General features: G+C 42.4%; 1 protein-coding gene across 2 annotated transcripts in view; it reads right to left on the bottom strand.

The window, feature by feature from the left end:
• Nucleotides 1–17,011, bottom strand: part of CNTN3 (contactin 3) — a 166,917-nt gene that overhangs the window by 38,443 nt on the left and 111,463 nt on the right. For both annotated transcript variants that reach the window (XM_077925028.1, XM_028719369.2), the window contains exons 6-9: nt 16,796–16,980; nt 7,189–7,325; nt 3,427–3,556; nt 1,033–1,183 (exon numbers count right to left, since the gene is read on the bottom strand). In XM_077925028.1, the coding sequence (XP_077781154.1) occupies nt 1,033–1,183; nt 3,427–3,556; nt 7,189–7,325; nt 16,796–16,980 (603 nt within the window). The remainder of the gene's footprint in view (nt 1–1,032; nt 1,184–3,426; nt 3,557–7,188; nt 7,326–16,795; nt 16,981–17,011) is intronic.

The following is a 17,011-nucleotide window of genomic DNA, read 5'->3' as shown; positions in this document are numbered from 1 at the left end:
CCACCCATGCGCTCTTTGCTGATAAAATTCCAACCTGGCAAGGCTTCCTGGAGCAATGCTGTCAGGTTGTTAAACCTCATTTGATGCTACAATTTCCTACCTAGTGACCCCCTTTCTTCAAATTCAGCTGAAAATGTCCTTCATCTGAGAAGCCTTTGTCTTAATTCCCTAGGTCTCACGCTCAAGTGAAACAAAGCCCAGGTACATGTTCTGCATTTGCTCACAACCATTCCCTTCCTTTTCTGTTGCTTACTTTCCACTATTCTTTCTCCTGCTCATGACTAACTGAATTTAGATTATAAGCTTCCTGGGGCATAAAGTATTTTTGTTTTTGTTTGCTTAGGAATATACTTCAATTTCACTTTACTGGTCAGGTATACAGCCTAACCCCCACTGGCAAACTCACAAAAGTATGTTTACTCAGGAAAAAAATTGGTCAGACTTCTTCCTTAGTAGAGTGTGTAGGATTCCACATCCAGCCTTCGTATTATAAGCAGGGGCTATTTAGCTATTAAGGCCTTTGCTCCTTTTTTGTAACCCTGGTATCTTCAGTTCCTATCTTTTAAAATTCCTTGATGTTGCAATCTATGTGCGTTTGTGTGTTGTGTTTATATATGACATTACAACAAGCACACACCCTATCTCGTGTATTTTGCGAGGCAGGCTGTTGTCTATGAAAGACCACTTCACAAGAAATCACTCTCTGAAGTGGTGCAACACTTCTGTAGCTACCGTTCTTAACCATATAATCAGAAGAAGACCGAATGTATTTGCAGTGTACCTGCTGGGGAACTGGGGAGACAGGATTTTGTTTCAGTGGCCTTGAATGTTACTCTGGTGGATCCAAAAAGGGGAAAAAGAGAAGCTCAATTACTTTTACAAAAGCTGTGTTTGCATGTTTGTTACCTAGTTTAGATTAGTGCATATTATTATTATTATTATTATTATTATTATTATTATTATTATTCAGGATAGGGACTAAGAATAATAGTTTAAATTGTAGTATGGAAGCACTCATGATTCACATAATACCTTTCATTTTCTTGGAGCAGCTCACCTCCCTTTTTCCAAGTAGTCGTCGCTTTAGGGGAAGATTTCGGCTTGCAGTCAAAATGAGCTGTGCTGCCAATTAAAAGCTGAATCAGCTTCTTCATCGGGCTTTTAGAGAAGTCAGGAGCAGAGGCTAGCAGTGGAAAAAAGAATATTAACTATGAAACACAACTTTCTCTGCCATGGCCTCAGTGGATCCCGTGAGTTAAAATAGGCCCGTTTTTCATTTAACCACCGAAGAATCTGAATTACCATTGCATATTATCACACATTAAATTGTCATTGAATTCAGCTGGAATTAAACGCATACTTCATTTTCATTTCATTGAACATGAGAAGAGTCCTGCTGGATCGCACCAGAAGTCTATCTAGTCCAGAATTCCATTTTGCACAACAGTCAACCAGATGCCTGCAGGAAGCTTACAAGCAGAGTACATCTTTCTTCCACCAGTTTCTCCCAGCGACTGCTATCCAGAGAAACTAGCTTTTCTGGATGTAATTTGATTTCAGAAACTGCATAAGGACACAACTCTTAGCATGTCAGGATGTGGGTTACAATGGGATAATGCTGATGACTGCTTCATTTTACCAGTCTGGTGGCGATGAAGAAACACATACTATAGTGTTGTTACTAGTAGGACTGGGAAGGGCCCCAAAACAATTGGTCTAGGCTTCAGGTGGAGTTCAAAATGATCGTTTCTTCCAAAATAATATCAGAGTTCTTCATGGCTAATCAGCAGATGACAGCGTTGCTTTGATTAGATCAGGAACACGAGGAAGACTTAACATTAACGATTTTGGGAAGTGCTACGGCAATGGACAGAAGGCAAAAGCACTTCCTTGTTCATTTCAGCAGAGGATTTTGGCAGGAAGCTTTCAAGTGCATTTAGGGCTTCTTTGCCAGCCAACCATTTTGGAAAATATGGAACCTCTTCAGCCAAGGTGCTAATGAAGGAACACAAAATGGAAGCAGAACAGGCCTCCTTGGAATACACAGCTTAGGATAACTTCAAAGAGCAGAAGGGCAATGCTAAAATGATGCCATGTGAGCTGACCTTTAGTTTGATTTTGGGCCCATATTTAAGTGATTTTTTATTTTATTTTTGCAAATTTATTGAGTGCCACAATATCAGAGAACTGCTTTTGGCACACACGAAAACTCTCAAACTAATAACCTTGCAATCAACCTCAAACCATTAGCAGGCTCCACTTGGCTTCCTCATGCTCTTCAGTACAAACAGAGCAGGTTATATTACAAGTGACAAATGGAGTGAGACAACTGGCCAAATATAGCCCATGCGTGGTTCCAACTACACAGTTCTGCTAGCATAACAATTTTGGGCTGTGCAATGGAACTTCCCTGCCGTTCTCTTCCAGCATGGCTCCTAAATCTGTTGTGAGTGAGATTTAGGGGTTGCACAGGGAAAGGAGAGGATTGAGAACTTGCACTAATTTAACTGTTTAGCTGGATATGACCCCACGTGCTGTATATAGCTGTGAGGATAGTTTGCTGTGTGACCTTTGTGAATCGTAACAATGAACAGGTGCTGGTAACTATTTAAAAATGCTTAAAAGGAAACTGCACGAGGTGGCCGTCAAGGCTTCTCTCAACTGCCTTATCAGTGAAAAAGGGTGCTTGTTATTAGAATTCTGTGGAAGCGCCGAGAGTCAAGCACTCAGCCTTGATGAGTGTTTGCCATTTGTTTTCAAAAGCAAGTTGGCATAACCTCAGTCACTGGCCCCTGTCTCCATAATCAAGGAAGGGGTCACAGGAACCCATCTTATTGCTTTTTAAATGACATTGCTCTCCTAGGAATACCAGGGCCGTGATGCAGAAGGTCAGCACACCTGAGTAATGTGCTGAACCGAAGTTGCTTCCAGATCGTGTGATTAGTTTTAATCTCTGGGACTGCATCCAAGCCTTTGTCTCTGCTCTCCCCCTAATTAATAATTTATCTTGGTGTCCTCATTTTAAAGCAGTGAAAGATTGGGCTGTAAAACACACCAGGCTTCATCTTCCACCCCCACACCCATCTAGCACATCCTCTAGATGCAGGTGAGTAAAGTATTGCAGCATCACAATTAGAAGTTGCTTTGCTGCAATGAGAAAACAACAACAACAACACCCCAAGTTTTGCCACTTGTTTTTTCCTCAAGGCAATCATTCTGACAACTACATGGCATGGAAATACATATTTAGTAACAGTGGCACAATGGATTGGTGCATCTGGCTGTTAATCAGTGGGTGGTGGTTTGAGCCACCCAGGGATGACTGTGGGCAGGTTTCCTGCATTGCAAGGGGATTGGACTGGATGACCCACGGGGTCCCTTCCAACCCTACGATTCTATGAAAGAGACAGGAAATTTTAGACCTACCTACAACTCTGAGATCAGCGCTGGAATATATTGTCCCGTGTTTGTTTTCTGCAATACACTGGTAGATGCCAGAATCTGTCAAGTTGAGGTTTGTTATGATCAAAGCCCCATTTTCGATTTGTATTCTTCCCTGGACAGCAAAAGCAAAAGTTAGAAATGTATATGCCTTTAAATGACTGGTAAAACAGACACGGGAAGCTATTTTGACTGCACAACTATACCCCATGCCTTTATCAAATCTCATTTGAAGAGTTTAAACGTAGCTTAAATGATGCTTGAGTCAACTGTGAAGTTTCTGGCATGCTCTGACCAAAGAGAGTAGCACAACAATAATAACAGTAATAATGGCCTTTATGAGCTACAAGGCTTTATGTGCTATCCAGCAGATATAAGCCTCAAACTGGAACACCAGCTTTGAAAATCCTCTTTTGAATTCTGAGAAAATTGAGTTGGATTTGATTGTCAATGTGCCCTATTCCTAACAATCCTGGGGATCAGCTCACTTTAATTTTGGTGCTTACAAGCATGCCTACTTCTATAAAACGGTTTTGCAGCCTGGCATGGGGTGGGGGTTCAATTCTGCTCCTTCGGAATGTCAAGTCATATTACAACTCCAGAGACTGGGTGTAGTGTTTTGAGAAAGAAACAGAGGTCTTGTTCACCTTGAACAGGGTATATATACATGAAGCACGAATTCAGACTGCAGGTGGAGGTTTATATCATTGCATATTGAATATGCAAATAATAATGTTATATGCTATCACATTCAGCAATCAGTTTATCACAATTTATGCACACTTGAATAAAAAGAAAGAAACCTAAGAACTTATAATTTATCTTTAGAGGCACTTAGAGAACATCAATCAGCCTTGACTGCAATAGTACGGGTTTTTTGCCTGATCATCTGGGCAGCAGGACTCAGCCCCCTTGGCCAGTATCACATTTCCATCATCACTTTTGTGGTCCATGATTCTCACTTAGGAATTTATTTTAAGCCATGGAGGGATTCATTTTGCAGTTGTGAGAAAGAAAGAATACTAACATGACTAGAAGAGAAATTAGTAATAGAGCCTTACAAATCACACTAAAATCCTTACAAATCACTCCCCATTAGTAATAGCCATGGAGAAGAATACAATACCACATGATAGAAGAAGATATGACTAAAGAGACTTTTGAAGTCTGGCAATCCCATCAGCAGATGTAAACATCCTCCAATGCCTCGGGGAATAAAAACAGTATTTGCCTTGCATAAAGATCTAACAGAGATGGTGCTAGGTAAGCTCCCCTGGTGAGTAAGTTTCAAAGACAGGATCCCACCACAGAAAAGGCCCTCTCCTGTATCACTCCCTGCCTCACCTTCAAAGGCGAGGGAGGTGAGAAATAATTATAACCAATGCTTTCGACTCTGATCCTTTCAGCTACTGCTGGCAAAATAAAGTTAGGAGTCTTATTTCTCAGATCATCCAGTCTGTGAACAAAGGCACGAAGAAACTGCTCATCATATTGGGGAACTTTACACTTTAGCCCACTTAATTTATCTGCAATTATTAGGTTTCTAAAATCCATAATCTCAAACTCATTAACTTTCTCAGGGAACTTTTTTTATTTGCCAGTTCAATTTTGTAATCAATATATGCTCTTAAAATGCCCATTTCATTTAAGAATATTGCTTTCCATATTTTCATAGGCAGGGGAGATTCAGGATTATCTTCAAATTCAGAGTCTATAGACTATAGTGTCCCCTCCTCCTACATCCTTTTGCAGACCTAACAGAAGTCTGTGTACAGTTTTCTCTCCCCCCCCCATCACCTCCTATTGCATTACTGATGTTCATGTATAGGTAAAGGTAAAGGACGCCTGGACGGTTAAGTCCAGTCAAAGGCGACTATCTCGCTTTTCAGGCTGAGGGAGGCAGCGTTTGTCCACAGACAGCTTTCATGGTTATGTGGCCAGCATGACTGAACTGCTTCTGATGAAAAGTGACACTGTGACGAGTGCCAGAGTGCACAGAAATGCCGTTTACCTTCCCATCGCAGTGGTACCTATTCATCTACTTGCACTGGTGTCCTTTCAAACTGCTACGTTGGCAGAAGCTGGCACAGAGCAATGGGAGCTCACCACCATCATGGGGGTTCGAACTGCCGACCTTCCGATAGGCAAGCCGAAGCGGCTCAGTGGTTTAGACCACAGCACCACCCGTGTCCTCCATACATGTATATAGAATCTTGAACTAGCACTAGATGCAACCCTAGGCTCAGATTCAGCGTTCTCTGACTGCCAGCGGGAGGGTTGTTGTGCTAACAGAAGGGCAAGAATAATGGGGGCACAATATGAAATCCTGCACAACAGCTATGGGCGCGGAAAGCTTGTTGTGCAACAGATTGCACAATAGGAAGTATCCGAATTAAAGCAAAACCAAGCAAATTGTTGTGCAACCAGCCATGAGTACCATTCCACTAGCGCAAAAAATTCTGCTAGTGCTAAGGGACTTTAACTTAGTGCTACACCAAATTCCTCTCTTAGTTATTTATCACCCTACTACTCAGTTATCACTGTACTTGGTCTACTAGGAATCTTGTCCAACTGAACAACAGCTGCCTGACAAATGCTGATCCCGAAACCAGCAACTAGGAATGTGCAAAAGTGATATACAGTGGTACCTCGGTTTATGAACTTAATCCGTTCCGGAAGTCCATTCTTAAACCAAAGCTGTTCTTAAACCGAGGCGCACTTTCCCTAATGAGGCCTCCCGCCGCTGGTGGCCTTCCACCCTTCACATTCCATTCTTAGACCAAGGTAAAGTTCGCTAACCGGAACACTACTTCCGGTTTTGTGGAGTTCATACACCGAATAGTTCGTAAACAGGGCTGTTCTTAAACCGAGGTACCACTGTAGTATACATCAAAGAAAGTTGATATTCTCAGTCTCACATAGGTAGATGATACTACAAGACAACAAACATCTGTTAGACTATGTAATTTTCATAGTAACTGCCTGCCAATAAATTTTCTGCCCTCCCCTGCCTTCCCCATCTACTGCTTTTGTCTATTCAGCAAGGGGAAGGGGAAGCTGACTGAGTTGGCAAAACGACACTTCTCAATAGATTAGATTTCTTGTGCATTTATGTGCAACCTTTCCATTTGATTTGCATAAGTGAGCAACATAAACAGCGCAGAAATGATTATATATGAGGGAAGCCAGGAGACAATCTCTCACCCTGCAATGTGATACAGGATGAAAACGACTTCCATTAAGCCTGGAGGCACCCTTCTTTGTAGGATAGATAACCTGGCTAACTGCTCATGTAAATGTAAGAACCATGAGTTGTATACAATGCTAGTCCTACACAGGATAGACCCGCTGAAATTAATAGACATGACTGACAGGCTCATTAATTTTAATGGATCTGCTCTGAGTTGTTTATTCATCGCATTTATAAACAGACTCGGATTAGCATTACATACAGTACAACCCAAGCAATTCACAGTAATTTTAAGAATAGGCAGAAATGATGGGCGCACAACCTTCATGTGCCAACACCACCATGCACATTGGCAATGCAGTTTAGCCCATGTGCCAAAGAATAAATCCTCTTAAGCATAATTTGCTATTGGTAAACAATTAACTGCAGGAGCTATTTGAGGCATAACATTATCCTTTGTCAGCTCCTTTTGAGTTACTTGCGCAGAGTCCATGGTCTACATATATGCAAGAATGCCTACCCCACCCCTTGCCCAAAGAAAGAACAGCCACCATTACCTCCAATGCCAGAGGCTCTCCATTTCTCAGCCACCTGTAGGATGGCTTGGGTTTGCCACTCGCTCTGCATTCCCAGTATAAGTTGTCCTCCACCGCAGCTTCAAAATCTTTTATGAGTTGAACCCAGTGAGGCTTTGCTTTAAAGGAAAGCAAAAGGGTAAGAAAGCCTTAATAAACAGGGGTATTGTTCTTCAAGAAGGTGGTAACAGAAGCATGTTTGGAAAGCAGCTGACCAACAGTAAATGCAGGGAATGTTCTGAACCAAAAAAATAAAATAAAGGTAAAGGTACCCCTGCCCGTACGGGCCAGTCTTGACAGACTCTAGGGTTGTGCGCCCATCTCACTCAAGAGGCCGAGGGCCAGCGCTGTCCGGAGACACTTCCGGGTCACGTGGCCAGTGTGACAAGCTGCATCTGGCGAGCCAGCGCAGCACACGGAAACGCCGTTTACCTTCCCGCTGGTAAGCGGTCCCTATTTATCTACTTGCACCCAAAGGTGCTTTCGAACTGCTAGGTTGGCAGGCGCTGGGACCGAACAACGGGAGCGCACCCCGCTGCAGGGATTCGAACCGCCGACCTTTCGATCGGCAAGTCCTAGGCGCTGAGGCTTTAACCCACAGCGCCACCTGCGAAAAAAAAAATAAAATAAAGTTCCTTAAATGATACATTAATGTCACATTGTGTTTTTACTTAGGCCTGTTAACACGACTAACGTTACGGCGGCAGGTGCTGATTTCGATGCCATGCCTCACTGGCGCATAAGCAGCCAGGAGGAAAGTTTCCATATAGAGGAGAGTACGCAGCCATGAAATTTCCTCACCCAGGAAAATAGTTCCTTGGATCTTTGATTTATTGAGCCTTTTAAGTCATTTTTTTTCAGACGACAACTATTTGTTCCACACCCAAAGATCTGTTATGTAAAAGTGAGATGAGCATGCTGATGCTTTTGTTCCACTACATAATATGGGGCTACTATGGCAGGCTTCATGCCCACATAAGGTAGTCACAATACAATGCACACCCAGGAACAGACAACAGCTAACAGAAGCAGCACTGATAGGCAATACCACAGTATGCCTGGAAATAAGGATGTTGCGGAACAGCAATACGCCTACATCACCCAGGCACAGAAGGCATTAATCAAAGCACGGTGGTAGCCAAATGAGCTCATGATATAACACAATCCAGTACACTCTTACAATGTATAACTAGGCCATTGGAAAAGAGACTACTGTGCTTCTCATTGTACAAGAAGGCCCAACATAGAAATCTAGAGGCTTCTCAGGAGAAGGATACAAGTCTTACTGTGGAACTCATGCATACATATTCACAACTCCTGCAAGAAGAATGAAAACTATAATAGCAAACCCAGGGGAGGGTAACACTGTGATTTGTCCAGTAGCTCAGTGGGAAAGGAGAGTGCAGCAGTCAACATGAACCATGGGTTTGAGTCCCAACTTAGAAAAATGCACAGATGAAGGCAATGCCTACATCATGGGAAGTGGTTGACAGCAGCAATTACTTTAAAGACGGGCGCGGGGGGAGGCAGATGAAGCAGTACCAGAAGCAATGTCCCCTGCTCCAGAAAGCCAGGTTTAGAGAAGAGTGGGGGGGGGGGAATATGTGTCTGGTGTGCCAAAGGGTACCATTGTGGGCGAGTGGTTCCTAGGTGTCAGGAAGAGATCTATCTGCCCACAAAGATGTACTGTGATAGCAACCCACAATAACTAGCACATGGAGCTATAACTCTACAACTGCTTATCCTGTTCATGGGCCAAGAAGCCTTGTAGTCTCACCACTCATCCCTGTATGTTTTTTATTTATACTGAGATTTTCATTGTACCTTTCTAATGTGTATAGCTACTCAAGGTACCTTGCAATGGTTAACATTAGCATTCCATAATAAAAACCATATCAGCGTGTATAGAGACAGATCTGTCTTCCCCATTTGAAATTTATACCTCTGGTGCTATGGCAAAAATTGGCTACATGCTCAGTCCTATTCACCTTGGGGTGAATTATCCTGGGTTCTCCAATGATTCTGATGGGAATGTTCAAAGCTATACCAGTTATTCTGCAGGTTTAAGATTATATGCATGTTGAGAAAAAGATCCTAAATGAACATGGGATTCTAATTTAAATCTGTTTCTCTCCAGATTCCTCTCCACATCCTAATTTTCCTCTGTGATGTGGTTGAGTCCTGAAGGTTGTATTTTTCCTCTACTACCACATTGTCGTAATTTTTCCTGCCAGTGCAGAATTGTGCTTTGTGCGCACAGGAGAATTAGTAGTCCTGACCAGTGGGCATAACTCACAGACAGGATTACTCTGGCAATGTCTTAGAGCTCTGCTAAAACTCTTCTAATATCTAATTTCTGTTACCCTGGAGAATGCAGCTGATGCTCAACCTTCACCATCCTAGTCTAGGGTGCCCTTGACTCAATAGCTACATTTGCAATTGCGCAAATTTATTACCTCTTTCTCCTTCCTCAGCCTCTGCTCTACTACAATCAAACAGGAGGAGAATGCAAGCCCATAGATTTTGGGTATTACTTTTCTTGTACTTTTTAATATCAGTGGGAAAATCTGTAATTCCATCACATTTCAAATACATCATTAAGTAAACCTTTAAATAATGCTGCAATGATGAAGCTTTTAAGTTTATGGAGCATAGAACTTATGCTTAAATGCCTATGTTTGTAATTAAACTTTTTAGGAAAGAACATTTTTGCTATTGCATCTCCACTGTTTTACCACAATAGTCTATAATCTGAAGGAAGTATCATGACTTCAGCACAGTCAGTATATATGGGTCCAAGCATTAGTTTTTGCCCTTTAGCACAGCTGAAGCCATATAATAGGGCTCTAGGAGTCAGTGACAATGATCTATTTTAACTTTTCATTGAAATTTTGTGACCTCACTATTCCAGAGCTAAACAGAGAAAGACATGCAGAGCTCCTTATGCTCCTGCTATTGTCGGGAACGTGCAACTGAGGTTAGCAGGAGCTGATCCGGAGAGAAGCAGTATAAGGGTAAACTAGAGCCAGAACTGGGAAGGGCCAATGAATTAAGAAGCACAGTCATGAAGCACGGAGCAGAAGCCAACTGAACTATTTACTATTACAACTCATTGTTTTTGTTTAGTCGTTTAGTCATGTCCGACTCTTCGTGACCCCATGGACTAGAGCATGCCAGGCACTCCTGTCTTCCACTGCCTCCTGAAGTTTGGTCAAACTCATGTTCGTAGCTTCAAGAACACTGTCCAACCATCTCGTCCTCTGTCGTCCCCTTCTCCTTGTGCCCTCCATCTTTCCCAACATTAGGGTCTTTTCCAGGGAGTCTTCTCTTCTTATGAGGTGGCCAAAGTATTGGAGCCTCAGCTTCAGGATCTGCCCTTTCAGTGAGCACTCAGGGCTGATTTCCTTAAGAATGGATAGGTTTGATTTTCTTGCAGTCCACGGGACTCTCAAGAGTCTCCTCCAGCACCATAATTCAAAAGCATCAATTCTTCGGCTATCAGCCTTCTTTATGGTCCCGCTCTCACTTCCATACATCACTACTGGGAAATTTTTGTCCCCCTTCATGGATCATTGCCTTGCCATGGCGAAGGGGCTTCAATAACTCAGAGAAGCTATGACCTATGCTGTGCAGGGCCACCCAAGATGGACAGGTCATAGTGGAGAGTTTTGACCAAACGTGATCCACCTGGAGGAGGAACCGGCAAGCCACTCTAGTATCCCTGCCAATAAAACTCCATGGACAAAGACAACAGGCATTGCAACCAAACTGAAAACTATGGAGAGACCTGGTCTGAAAAGAGATATTGTCTCATTACACATGCTAAAGCTATTTTTGGTCATCTGCATACTATCCCTTGCTTTTTCCTGTAGGACTAATTGCAGTTGTTAACTGTCGTTAACAGTCGTCAACAGGTTTACCATACCTATTGAGCCAATCACCCACCTCCTACTACACTTCTGAGAAATACCCCACCCCACCAGGAACTAACGTTGGCACCAGTGACTAACAGTGCAATCCTATACAAGTCTATTTACCGTAGTAGTAAGCCATGCTGAGCTGAGTAAGCACATGTAGGATTGGAGACTAAGGCATAGGGTTACAGTACAAAGGAGAAATCCTATACCAGGACAAGTGGATTAGGATCCAGCAGGTCTCCAGCTGAGCTGGGAGGTTTCTGACACAGCCAGGCTATGCTGACTTCACTCTTTCATCTTCGGCTCAGCTGGGCATAACCTATCCCATCCCAGTGGCTCTCAAACTTGCATAAGATATGGAAAACAGGTGTGGCATGGGAGGACCAGAGAAGCGGGTCTTAAGCTGGATCCCAAACCTATTCAGCTCAGTCACATGATCTGGCAACCTGGCACCCAGCAAAATGGTGGCTTAAATGGTGATATAACTGAAACACTATTTGAAAGGCTTGTTTTTCTTCTTCTCTGCTTAGGCTGGCTCAACCAAGAGTAACTCCACTCCTGAACAGAGTTCAGAACTTCTGATGGATGGAGTTTGGACCTGGCATCACTTTACACCAGCTTAATTTACATCAGCTTGTTTTAAGCCAACTTGCTCCCTCAGATTTGAAAGTTTAGCAGTAGCGTTTGTGAATCTTTCTGTAATGTGATGTTGAAAATTCTGTATGAAGAAATATAGCAAACTAATTGACTGTAGCAACTGAATCCTTAGATATCTGAAGCTGGCATTTTATTCTTTTGATGCAAAGGTCATAGCTTCCCAGTTGCCCCACAAGCTGTCCATACCGTACTATGTCTTAGAAGCCATTCTTTGTTTTTGTATCCAATTGTCTGATTCCCCCCTCTCTAGATTCCTTTTGTGAATCTTAAGGGCACTGTTGCCCTCCTTTGCTCTCTATTTTAACATAATCGTTGCTTTGAGAGAAGTTGCTATGAGATAAGAAGCAATATAATGTAAGAAATAGATGCAGAATACCAAGATAACCTCTTGTGCATTTTAAAGTATGAACACACTGAACGCCAAGAGACTATATTGCTGTTTTCTTAATATAAAACTCTTTTGCAAGCTGACAATTTTTGTTTAAAAAAAAAGTCCCCAGGAAATGCATTTCTTTATTGTAGAAATAGCAAATTAAGGAATGTTTCACTTCCCATTGCAAAGGCTAAACAATGCACACAGGCAGCACACAAGAAATGCTGTCCCAAAAATCTTTGTGATATATATTGTTCCATAAAGGAATATAACACTACAGTTTGCTATGTATTGTATATATTTAAATAATAAATAAGAGTGCAGTCCTTCATAGCCTTATATTTGCTGCTGGGAGAGACTAAGGTCTGTCAATTGTGGGCCCCTCCTGCAGCTGCAGAGACAGCATGGTGGATTGAACGCTACCGTCAATGGCTTTCATGTCATTAGTAAATGGCATAGAATATTGACTAGGATGTATGTTGAAGGGGTTACAGTGACAGCCAAAACACTGCTGGATCTGTTATCATGCGGGGAGCCTGATTTGGAACCCCTCAGCTGGCACAGCAAAAACAAAAAAAGCAAAGTAAAAAATGCCACAGAATGATAACCTTTGCAAACTGACAGGGATTCAGGTGCAGTTGTCAAATCTGCTAGTCCACCGCTGCTTCTAGACACTTGTGACAATTAGGTTTGAGATGAAAAACAGGTTGTTCATCTTCTGGCTTCCACTGTTGGAGGCAGTATCCCTCTGAATGTCAGTTTCTGGAAATCACAAATGGGTTGGTGCCCTTAGTTCCTGCTTGGGGGCTTCTCACACGCATCTGGTTGGCCACTGTGAGAACAGGATTCTAGATGAGATGAACCACTGGCCTGATCCAGCAGTGTTCTAAGTGCCAGATTTACGTATAAGCTAAACAAGCTATAGATTAGGGCCCCATTCTCTTGGGGGTCCCAAAACAATTTGAAGGAAAAAAACACTGGATGTACATTTCCAAAATATATGATAAAAAACAAATAAAATAAAACCTATACACAGCAACAGTGTTTTGTGTTGTGTAGGCTCCTATGATGTAAGTAATGGGCCCCGCCTGCTAGCCTTCTCCCTAAAATATCACTGGTTTGCTCATTTCTATATAAAGGGTGCCTACATTCTGCATGGACTGGTTGCATGGCAACATGTGCAAATGGCTTTAGATACCTATTAGGTCCTTAAATACCATATAATAATAAATAATAAATTTTTATTTATACCCCACCCTCCCCAGCCAAGACCGGGCTCAGGGCGGCTAACAACCAATAATAAAAACAAGCTGATTAAAATACAATTTAAAAGATTAAGATACAACATTAAAACATTAGGATGCAGTCTCTTCATAGGAGGAGAAAGGGAAAAGAAAGAGGGGGAGGGAATCAAACTGATTCTAAGCCAAAGGCCAGGTGGAACAACTCTGTCTTACAGGCCCTGCGGAAAGAAATCAGATCCTGCAGGGCCCTGGTCTCATGAGACAGAGCGTTCCACCAGGCCGGAGCCAGTGTTGAGAAGGCCCTGGCTCTGGTTGAGGCTAATCTAACTTCCTTAGGGCCCAGGACCTCTAAGGTGTTGCTACATATGGACCTTAAGGTCCTCCTTGGGGCATACCAGGAGAGGCGGTCCCGTAGGTATAGCATATAAGGTAAAGGGACCCGTGACCATTAGGTCCAGTCGTGACCGACTTTGGGGTTGCGGCGCTCATCTCGCTTTATTGGCCAAGGGAGCCGGCGTACAGCTTCCGGGTCATGTGGCCAGCATGACTAAGCCGCTTCTGGCGAACCAGAGCAGCGCACGGAAACGCCGTTTACCTTCCCGACAGAGTGGTACCTATTTATCTACTTGCACTTTGACGTGCTTTTGAACTGCTAGGTTGGCAGGAGCTAGGACCAAACAACAGGAGCTCACCCCGTCGCAGGGATTCGAACCACCAAACTTCTGATCGGCAAGTCCTAGGCTCTGTGGTTTAACCCGCAGCACCACCCGCTGGTATAGCATATATTCAGCACAAAAACAGCAACAATTTGTTGTTGACAAAGGACAGCTGGACATATAAAAAGCCGCATTACCTTCAGTAGCTTAGGGCCTCATCAAACCTAAATCTGGCCCTGAGTGTTATTCTTATGTTCTTACACTGGTTAAAATAACAGATCATACAGTAAGTATGCTGTGCAGTGGCAATGATGATGTACCAGCAGCAGCAGCAACAACAAGAAACAACACGTGCTCATGTGCGCACCCACACATCTATAGTTTGGCTGTATGTGAAGCTTTCCATACCGTATAGTGCCCCAACCATTCAGATGGTCCATCAAATATGTTTGGGTTGGGTGGGATTCAGTTGCTATGCTAGCCATAAATAACCACCTCATATGTTAAAGTGATACAGAGTTTATATTATCAGTTCTCCACTGTAATCCATGTGACAGGATTAACCAGTTGTATTTAATCTTTCCTGCTTTGACATTTGCCTGGGTGACGCTTATAGAATGCTAACTGGTTTATAGTTAGCAAATGTCTACTTATAATTAAGGTTTTCATCCTTTTCTGCACACTGGGAGATTTTTTTCTTCTTCTTTTGATTAATATATCTTTTCCATAATTGAGGGTGTTATCACCTTGTGACTCAAAATATGAACTTGTCACAATGTGGGAGATATCACAGCTCAGAAATCTTATGAATAAGCTAAACCATTTGCACGTTTATCTTCCAATAAAGTAGCAACATCAACTTTTCTGAACTTCCTGTCAGACGTTATTCCAGGAAACAGCACATGTCATATTTAAGACCTTTTAGATACCACCAGTCTTCCAGAAATCACCAAAACACTGTCACTGACTGTTTTTTGTTCTTCTTGTTGTTATTTACTGGAAATAATTTCCTATGAACCAGCGATCAACCAAATGTAACGGAGAGCAAATTGCTCAAATATAGACTTGAAAAGGAATGCAGATCTCTGCAGTGGAATCTGGACTATAACTTCCTCATTGTAATCACACCAGACACAGCTTCCACTGGGACAAAACGAAAAGATAACCTGCTCATTGGTACAGAGATTAAAACATATATACTTAAAGGATATTCTCAAAACTGGGGTTATTTTTTCAATATGATCACCGTAGACATCATTATATGGAAAAGCACTTTTCATGTACAAGTTCTCATATACAGATACCAAGTACGAAAGATACTGGCTCCCGATGCTTTGTAAAGAAATATGGACATAAAAGTGTCCCAATATCCATTTCTGTGATGGAGAAAGTCTTTTTGCAGTGAGAGGAATAATCCCCAACAGAGGAAATGTTTCACCTTTGGAGAAAGCCCCATTAGGGAGTAATACAAACCCAAGATTCACTAGTCTTATCCCCTTTGCTTAGTCATGTGGCCTGGCAACCTAGCAGAATATATGCCAGCAAAAAGGGTGTAAGTTTATTTTAAAGGTCTGCTTTTCCTTAATCCAGCTCAGCCAGCAGTAGTCCTGCTCCTGTTTGGACCTGGTGTACTCTATACTGGCTGCCTGGCTGCCCACACTGAGAATTGTCCCATTAGAGGAAGTTTCACACTGACTGTCGGGAGAAGGAAGTTCTGTTAAAAGCAAAAATAAGAGCAATGGAAGCAGAGACCAACAGTAATCAACGTCAGCTTAAAACTATGTTTGAAACCGATAACAAAACTTTTAAGAGTCCAGTCTCTTTTAAAAACTTGCACATTAGAAGCCTACACAAAGAGCAGTGTTTCAGTTGGCACCTAGAAGCTAACAAGGAAAGTGCTAGGTGAAATAGACTGGGAAAGGGCTTTCTGCAAGCAGTTCACCCCAACTATATTCCTGTGATCCTAGAGGGCAGTGAACTATAGCCAATATATTTTTCCTGGTTCTCATCATAATGCCCCATCACCCTTTGGGGGGTTTGATTTAGGAAAGCTCTATTATGTGAGATTAACAAACTGAGATCCCTATGTAAATAGATTCAGGTAGGTAGCCGTGTTAGTCTGACGCAGTCAAAATAAAAAAATAAAAAAAAATGTCCAGTAGTACCTTATAAACCAGGTAAGTTTGTTCTTGGTATAAGCTTTCATGTGCATGCACACTTCTTCAGATACACTGAAACAGAAGTCACCAGACCCTTATATATAGTGGGAGGGTGGGGTGGGTTTTTCTCAGGAGGGTAGTAGGAGATGGGTGATTGGCTCAATGGGTATGGTAAACCTGTTGACCGACTGCTAATGACTGCAATTAGTCCTACAGGAAAAAGGAAGGGATAGTATGCAGATGATTAGCATATGTAATGAGACAGGAATCCAATATCTCTATTAAGACCAGGTCTCTCCATAGTTTTCAGTTTAGCAATAAATTGTAAGTCCCACTGAATGGCAGCTGGGCTTTGTTCTGACTTATACAACTGCATCACATTAAAATTGGACATTTGTAAAGGTAAAGGTAAAGATAAAGGTACTCCTGACCATTAGGTCCAGTTGCGGACGATCTGGGGTTGCGTTCATCTTGCTCTATAGGCCAAGGGAGCTGGCATTTGTCCGCAGACAGCTTCCGGGTCATGTGGCCAGCATGACTAAGCTATTTCAATGTTTTTTCACTATAAAAAAAGTTTTCTTACCGTAATATGTCAAGCGCCCCCTGGCAACATTTTTCCCTCTAGAGTTCTCAGTAATGCACTCATAGAGACCAGCATCTTCTTGTTGGAAATTTGGAATTTCAATCATGCCATTGGATTTCCTCAACATTACTTTGCTTGGAAATGGCATCCCATCAGCTCTTCTCCAGTTAATCCGAGGTACTGGGCTGCAGAAACCAAATGCAATGAAGGCTTTTG

Source organism: Podarcis muralis, chromosome 2 (genome assembly GCF_964188315.1).
Source record: "Podarcis muralis chromosome 2, rPodMur119.hap1.1, whole genome shotgun sequence".
NCBI classification, from domain to species: domain Eukaryota; kingdom Metazoa; phylum Chordata; class Lepidosauria; order Squamata; family Lacertidae; genus Podarcis; species Podarcis muralis.
This window is presented reverse-complemented; position numbering and strand designations above follow the sequence as displayed.